Raw genomic sequence first — 9,096 nt, forward strand, 5'->3', positions numbered from 1 at the left:
TCCAAGAAACAACCCCCCATAGTGATCCAAATTGTCTTATTCTTCTTTAGCATCAACCCGAGGGTGATCTGGATATCTCAAAACCATCCCATAGGGATTCGATAAAGCCCTAATTTTGCCCCTTTTCCAAATTAACCCATACCCATCTGATTTGTGATAATAGATCTTTCCCAAAAAATCTTAGATTGATCTTCCCATAATAGTCTTATAATCATCCTTGGTTCCTTACATCATCCCATTAAACTGCTGGAAGATTCTGGGCAAACCCTAAATTTTAGGGAACGAACCCCATCTAGAAACCAACAACAACAACAACAACAACAAAAAAGCCTTGTCCCAACTAAATGGGGTCGGCTACATGGATTCTTGCCCTCCAATCAGTTCTGTTCGAGGTCATGCTAGATACAAGGCCTAAGCTATACATATCCTTTCTCACCACTTCTCCTAAGGTTATCTTAGGTCTACCCCTAGCTCTTCTAGTTCCTTCAATATGGATTATATCACTTCTCCGTACAGGAGCATTTATAGGTCTCTGTTGAACGTGGTCGTGCCACCTCAAACGACTTTCTCTAAGCTTATCACTTATGGGAGCAACTCCCAGCCCAACTCAATATGATCGTTTCTTATCTTATCCATCCTAGTTTTGCCACTCATCCATCTTAGCGTCCTCATTTATGCTACACTGAGTTTATCTATATGATTCTTTTTAACAGTCCAACACTCTGCACCGTACATCATAGCTGGTTGAACAACGGTCCTATAAAATTTTCCTTTAAGCTTTAATGGAATACGCCGATCACATAAGACCCCGGACGCACCTCTCCACTTCATCCACCCTATTTTAATTCTTTGGGAACCCCATCTAGAAACCCCAACCCTAAAATCGTGTTCACATCACCCTGATTTTTCCCAAAACCCTAAATCCTTTCCACATCCGTCTAGATTTTTGTTAATCTAAACCTTTCCCATTTTCTTCTCCAAAACCATCCTATCTTGGGCTTGTTAAAACCCTAATTTTCCCTAACACATTCCATACCCAAGATATAATTTTCTCAATTAAACCCAACCCATCGAGGGATCTTTGTTAACTGAAACTTTCCCATATTCTTCATCAAAACCATCCCATCTTAGATATAACTAAAACCCCAACCTTCGCAAATTCATCCCATACCCTACTCTTTTCTAAATTTTGTTCCCTGCAAGTTACCAAAATAAATGAACTTCCCAGGGATTCATTATTTGTTACCTGGTTCAATTTGAGAGGATCCGAAGACTAGCCCAGAACCTGAGTTACATCAAAAAGGTTCCACCAACTTGACCAGCCAACACACTTTTTAGAGTTTGCGAGATGGGCCTCAAAGTCAAGATCTTGAATCATGCCTTCTCCTAATCGACCCTCCACCAACAGGTCATTTCATCCAGAAAACATAGACTAATGAATCTCCCAATATTGAACTAGATAAGTTGGATGAAGACTTCTCTAGAGACAAGAAAGAAGAGTGGAAAAAGACTACCATGAGAAGAAAATTTTAGCCACAGAATTGGTCTCTAGTGCACAAGGTGTGGCAACAAATTTGGCCTGATTCTCCAAGGCAATGAGTTTTTGAAAGCAATGATATGAGATTAAATCAAGGTAAACGGTGAAGTTGATTTAGCTAATTGGAGAATGGAAAAAAAGAAAAAAAATTCTTCAATGCAGAAGACCTAACTGCACTTCAGTAAGTAAAGATCCTCAATGAAGTGCTAGGCTTTCTGTCTTCCTTTTCTCTTCTCCATATAATTTCTAGACTTTCTGTCTTCCTTTTCTCTTCTCCATATAATTTCTAGGCTTTCTGTCTTCCTTTTCTCTTCTCCCTATAATTTCATCCTTGATGAACTTGTTCTGGATCCTTTGAGGGGTGTACTTCAGCAGTAGTGATTTTTCTGTAGATTCTGCTCTTAGAGATGGAGGAGGATTAATCTGTGGTGGTGGAATGGTGGGGAAGCAGGGCCATGTTTCCAATTCATCCTCAGACCCAATTATCTCTTCCTTGCATTTTCCTTTGCCCTCTCTTACCTAATTATATTCTTTTCTATAACCAATACGAAAAAGTCAAAGTTTACAGGCTCAGCCAAAAAAAAAAAAAAAAACTATCTCAATGAAAACTTAATGCTGCAAGGAAGTAGTTAACAAATTCATATGTTAAGAGTACCACTCCTCCACATAAGACTAGAGATATTTTCCATATGCTCTTACTTCACCTACTGAAGCATGTTGCTCCCAAAGGGAAGAAAGAGGTCACCTCGAACATTATCAATCTTCTCACGATTGTTGACTTATGCAGCATCAATAACCTTCCAATCTGAAGCATGTTAGTTGATCCAGCTATAACTATGGTTAGGACAAAGATACTGCCTTTAAAGTTACTTTAAAAAACTTTAAGAACATTTAAAATCTTGTATAGACTTTGTTTCAGAACATTAGTTGATTTTCTAGATTGCTCTTAGAATATGGATGCATATAATATATTATAGCGGAGGTAAAGCAATTAAATGTAAAGGAAACTCATGATGGTTACAAGAGTAATTCTGATCAAGATTCAAAACTCCAAGTGGTTGTTTTAATCTCAGTAGAACTCTATTCTGTAAGCAAGTTAGCTCATTGAATTGAACCTGTGGTTCACTTAGGTGAGAAGGAGGATTAACAGTTAGCCCTATTAATGCCAAACAACGATTTAAATTTGAAAATTGCTTTGCACTTTGAATTATCAATCTCTTTAAAATCAATCATCGGTGAATTTTGAAGTCCGCCACATGTTCAAATGGAAATGATAATTTGCAGTGAAATTTTAAATTATCTAAGAAAATATTTTAAGGAAACTTTTATCAATACAAAAAGTAGACACCACTCACTATCTGAATGATAAAAAAGTGCCCAAGCAAACGAGAATATTACCCAGGTATATGAAGAATGTTGTGAGGAAATATTCTTAGTAACTTAAACCAGCTCTTGTAATATAACTTCTGTCACAGGTTTAGCACAAGCATACAGGATCTTATGTTCCAATTCAGAGTTGAAGGTATAAACAGCATATCTCATCATAGTGTACCTTCCAACTAACTAGATGCAACTAATCTTGTGCTTTTTTCATTGTCCAAAGCAAGGAAATTATATTTTTGACATTTATATGGACTACAATCTCAAAGAAAAAATTAAGTTCGTTCAACTAAAAAAAATTTAGGTCAGAATCAGTTGCTTATGTTTCGACCTCATATTCGGCTACGTCCGATGCGGGAGAAACAGGTTACAAAAGCATACCTTTTACCAACTAAAAACATCAAAATATAATTTTCCCAAAATAATTTAGTTTTCAAACATTGTAGCGTAAAATTATACAGAGTCCGAATCCCGTCTTTACTCACCCACACCCACACACCCAAAAAATAAGGAGATTTTGCTTTGGTATTGAAGATACCTGTTTATGAATTAGATCGCCTCCAAGAGAGTAGATGAGCAGACACCCACTGGAGGTTCCAATGGCAATTGCACGGATTTCATCAAAAATGAGCCATTCGATGGCGGTAATCTCGCCCTCCGTGGGGGACAGAGAAGGTCGGATCTTGAAGGAACGATTATAGGGATCATCTTCATTCCAGCCGAGGATGAGAATGTTACAACGATCAGCAAGAGCGAGAGAATGAGTGTCGAGGGCGGTAAGAAGGGAGGGGTTGTCGACCAGCCACCCTTCCTTGCCAGCCCCAAATTCGGACAATTCTTCACAAGCAATGCAGCCAAGTTCCGTCACATGCGACCTCTTGGCCATCGATAAACCATTATAGAACCAAATCCCAGAGCAAGAAGTGTAAGGATAGGTAGCAGACACAGAGAATGAGGAGATCAACGGATGAAAGAAAGAGGCTTGACGCTTCTTTACCCTTGGCGTCGGCAAAGCGTTTTCAACGGAAACATTTTGCTTCTCGCTGGAGGGCGATTACCTGTCGTATGGCCACCAGGCTTGATATCGGAACAACCGAAATGAACCGAAGACTAGACCGCCGGTTCAACCGGCATAATTACCTTCACATTTCCTAATACTTCTGAGGGACTCCGCCGGATTTTGTTTGGGTCATGCGCCATCCGTCAAGCCAGCCGTCCGATTAAGATCGGATGGCTGGATTGATTATAATACTGAAAAAATAAAAACAAGTGTTAAAGGCTTAAAGCAGGGTTTCCTTTGCCAGTGGCAAAATAGTGGAGTGGTTGAAAACCCATGGGTTCAATCCTTACCGACGGCATATGTAATATCCCACCCCAATTTTTCTATATATAAAGCGCCTTTGTTACCAAAAAAAAAAGTGTTAAAGCAAGGTTCATTTGGATGGTTTGGTCCAGCGTATTAATGCAATTCGAGTGGGCGGCTCGACTCAAACTCAATTGCTTTAAACCGTCCAAAACCATAATATGTATTTGTAATCATATTCCATACAATTACAGAAAATACGTTTTAAAAAACAACATACAATTACAAAAACACAAAACCGAGGTTTACAAAATTGAGTTTTTTAAAAAGAAAATGAAGGTGCGAACAGGGCAAAACTCAGCAACTCTTCCACAAAGAGGGCTTTTGAAGGCTTCGTCACTCTCTCTCTCTCTCTCTCTTCAGTTTCGTTATCTCGGTAGTTCTTCGTTCACATGGCTATTCTCCCTCCCAAATTTGATAATCGATCAAACTTTCTTCTGTCCCTGAATCTAAAGATGGTAAATCAAAGGGAAGACGTTGGTTTTTTCCAAGCTCGATGAAGCTTTCCCGGCAATCGAAGACAACAAAGGTTGTTCAAGAACTCTCTCCCATGTGCAAAGGTTGATTTTTCCACTTCTAAAGATTTCTGAGAGTCTAAACGATACAAAGGTTGTTCAAGAACACGCTCAGTCTGGTTTTCACTAGGATTCAACCTGAACAACAATTTGGTTTCAGTAAGATTTATATGTCCTATTCCTTTCATGCTTTGGATCTACAGAGCTAGAAGTATTCTGTCCTTCATGTTGAATTATGTTGTTATGGATCTTCTTCATTTTGTTTCTAGCGTTAGAATTGTGTGATCTTTTTAAATGTAGTAGATCAGTGGGTAGTTTGTACATGGTTGTTTTTACTTTTGTTGTTATTTTTTCTGCTGTTATTACATAACCTTGTAGGGGAGTTGATTAAAAAGCATCTGCAGCCCTTCTTAACTTGGGTGGTTCTTTTTATCTCTAATCTTGGGGATGTTCCTTAATTTTGAATACACAATCTATGGTGTCAAGGATTATTCCTGCAAATGTAGTTTTTGTTTAGATCCTTATGTTTTTGCCTTCTTTGCTTTAATCTAATACTCTTGCCAAGTTGAGCACTCACTTCTGGTACAATTTTGCACGACTTGGGAGGGTGTACCTCGTACAGGTTACATAGAATTTTTGTTGTTGATCTACAAAAAGAATAAAAAAAAAAATAATCTTGAAAAAGAATGCCAAAGAATTTCCCTAACTTGTCTACGCTAACAAAAGAACTTATTAGGGATTTTCCCTTGTTTGATATCAGATTTTTTTGTTGTTGTGTTTTCTTTTCGCGATGTGGTTGGTGTGGAGACCTTCGAGCTCAAGCCTGATGAATTCCTTGAAGAGGAGTTGGCTCTGACACTTCTGTTAGACAAGTCTACTTGCTCCAAAACATGGAATTGAAGCTCTGATGGATAGTCTCCGACACAGCCAATACGAGGTCCCACTCCTGTTGTCCATTTGCAAGATAGCTGCTTTCCTAATTTATAAGAATTCAATCCTTTGTGTGAGTTGATCTGCCGGAAGATTGATTCCTTGGGAATTATATTCTGCATGATCTAAGTTCTGCTTATAAACCATGTCATCTTAATCTGTTTTTTATGATTCTCTTGCTGTTTGATAAGCACCCAATAAAGAGTCTGCCAATAAATTGTTCTCACCTGTGACTACCCATGGATTGTTGCACTCTAGTTTCTCAAATAGACCATTCCTTCTAGGGATTTCCAGGTTATTCAATTTTCTATGCAAGCAAAGAGGCCTATTTGAGCCTGCTTCACTTTTTATATCTTGTTCCATTGAATCCGTTTTCCTCAGTTCCTCCAAGTCTTCATCCAATTTAAAGCCCTTATTTGTTCCAGTGGATGAGAAAAATGTAGAGATTGGCACCAAGTTATAGGGGATTTGGAACAAATATGCTTTTTATGAGAAGTTTATAGGTGTTTCTAAGAAGTTTAGAGGAATTTAAAGTATTGAACAATTTGGTTAACAATTTGTATTTAAGGGGATTTGGAAAAAAACTATGCTTTTTATGATTGACAATTTGTATGTGATCTATTTGGTTGAATGACGAATTTGATGTCTTTTTTTTTTTTTTAACACATTTTAGAGGAAATGGAAATACTTTGAAACGGAACCATTCCGTTCTGATAAAACGGAATGGTTCTGTTCTGCTGGTATTTGAAACGGAACCATTCCGTTTCATCACTGTGATCACTCTGATAAAACGGAATGGTTCGTTTCAAGTACCTTCAAAACGGAACCATTCCGTTTTATCAGAGTGATCACAGTGACGAAACGGAATGGTTTTGTTTCATCATTGTGATTAGTCTGATGAAACGGAATGGTTCCATTTCAAGTACCTGTATAACGGAACCATTCCGTTTCATCACTGTGATCAGTCTGATGAAACGGAATGGTTCCGTTCTGAAGGTACTTGAAATGGAACCATTCCGTTTCATTAGACTGATCACAGTGATAAAACAGAACCATTCCGTTCTGCAGGTACTTGAAACGGAACCATTCCATTTTATAGACACACACCCTTTTTCCTTCGAGAGTTAGAGCATATCCAAAACCCATGCATGTTGACAGAGTTGGACAAATGGTTTTGTGGGGATGTTTTAACCTTTGCTCATACAACCGTACTTAACTACTTGTAAACTAGTACATTTATTTTGTATTAATTGGATTTTATCTGTTTCTAATGCATATTGCAGTAGTTGTCATTGGGTTTCATGCATTCTAGAACTAAATTATGTGTAGTTCGAAAAGTATAGTACCACCCTTGGAAATGAAATCAATCTAAGCTTTAGTTTGTTTTCATATTTAAAGCTTCAACTGTAGTAAAAAATGATTAATTAGGTTGCTTAAAGTTTTGTGCCAAAATATGGCCATTTGACCACTAAAAAAAAAAAAAAAAATAGGACAACCAAAACAACCAGGGTTTAGGACTGAGGGTGGATGAAAACAAATCCCCAAAATGGGGGAGAGGGTGGAAGAGAACAAATCCGGGGGGGGGAACTCAGGAGACAAGGAGAGAGAGAGAAGGGCAAATAGAGAGGAAGGGCTAGAAAGACTAGGCTGAGAGGGGTGTGGGGAGAGATGATGGGTTGGCCTAAGGTGAATGAAGGGGAAGTGACATGGGTGGACTAGAGAGAAGGGCAGCCCAAAAAAGAAGGGCCAAGGGATGGATTTTGAGGAAGGGTAAATTTAGGTCTTTAAAAACTATAACACGGAGTTATAGTACCAGATCTCAAAGTATGTTAATTCATGTGCTAAGAAAGTATTACAGTGTAATACATTGTTGCTTTCAGCTTCATGAAGAAAACTGAATTTGCTTCTAAGATATACCTGGTAAACTTAGCTTCTTTTATGTCAGGATCATTCCTGTAAAATCCAGCCTTATCCTAACCCTGACCCGGCCCGGATTTTGTACTGTTGTAGGTTCGAAGACCCAAAGTGGAGGTAGAAGAGACTTGAGGGCCCTCTTGGTTGAAGATTTGATGCTTGATCCAGAGCCTGTGGACATTGACAATGATGCCCCTTACTTGAGCACGTTGTCAATGTTTAGTGAAAATCTGCATATTGAAGAAGATTGAATTAGTTGAAGCACCTATTGAACCCCCATGCTCAATTCGAAGGTATTTCTTGAAACTAGACTTGTTGATTGACTTGTAGGAGAAAACCCAACTCAATTCGGATTAGTCTGGCCTTCCGAATCCATGTTCTAAGGTTGCTGTCAGCCTTGGTCGACTAACCAGTCGACCAGCCAGTCAACCAGTAGTTATGAAATTCGAAAATCACAAAAATACTTACCATTTTGACCCTACCTTTTTGGAACTCCTGAATGAATGTCTACCCTGATCATTGGCACTCCAAAGAACGAGGAGTGACATTCCCTAGGCCATCTCTTGGTGTTTGTGAAGATCATTGACTCCAATCATTGGTTTTCCATCTCAATCATCAAATGAATGTATGAATTCTCTTATTCTTCTTCTAATCTACTCAATCTATTATTAATTTATAATCTTTGGACCATGGCTGAAGTGCTGCAACCTTGCAAACACTTGGCCATGAGCTTCCCCTTTCATTTCCACCAATCTCAATTCATTCTTGCTATGATTATGTTCACCTACATTACAACCCCATGATTTCCTCCATTTCAACCTATTCTTTAATTCAAATTGAAGTGTAGATGTATGCTAGGTTTGAATTACTATTGATTCATGATTCTAATTTAGTTCTTATCATCCCCCTAATTTATTCCCCATCAATTCTTGCTATTGCAATCAATACATAGGATTGTCTAGATGTATGGTTAGGACTATCCTTGTTGTATCAGACCGGGTATTGAGACCGAACGACCCGTGGTAGGGTATGGTTGATGGGAGCTCAAGACCGGTAACCACCCCGTGAGAGGACATAAACCATACTGCGGATACCCGGAAGGGGCCATTTATTGGTAGGGTTGCAAATGGATAGACTTGGGCTCACGGGCGCTTAAGACCGGTAACCAATCCATGAGAGGACGTGAGAGCTTCCCGTTTACCATTTGTGGATGACCAATAGGTTTGATGAGTCCGTAGTCCGAGTTGGTTGTAGCCATAGGATACACTGACTCTAGTGTGAATGATACGGAACCGAGTTGGTCGGTGCTATAGGGGAAGTATTCAGATCTAACTTGATACGACTGAGTAGATGACTTGCGTTGGGCTAGGCTTTGCCGTGACATGCGCCAATACTTATACCAATGGTGATGTGAGAGAGTGGTGACCAAATCCCCAACCATGGTTTCTGATGAGGAC

The 9,096-nt window shown here is 38.9% G+C and overlaps 1 protein-coding gene across 1 annotated transcript in view; it reads right to left on the reverse strand.

The window, feature by feature from the left end:
- The window catches only part of LOC149005126 (Rab3 GTPase-activating protein non-catalytic subunit), a 43,255-nt gene extending 39,300 nt beyond the window's left edge, over positions 1 to 3,955 (reverse strand). The window contains exon 1 of the mRNA XM_089167701.1: positions 3,456 to 3,955. Within this exon, the coding sequence (XP_089023827.1) occupies positions 3,456 to 3,803 (348 nt within the window). The 5' untranslated portion in view covers positions 3,804 to 3,955. The remainder of the gene's footprint in view (positions 1 to 3,455) is intronic.
- Positions 3,956 to 9,096: the final 5,141 nt, after the last annotated feature.

Source organism: Hakea prostrata, chromosome 9, assembly GCF_041222555.1.
Source record: "Hakea prostrata isolate BN-2017 chromosome 9, UWA_Hpros_2, whole genome shotgun sequence".
NCBI classification, from domain to species: Eukaryota; Viridiplantae; Streptophyta; class Magnoliopsida; order Proteales; family Proteaceae; genus Hakea; species Hakea prostrata.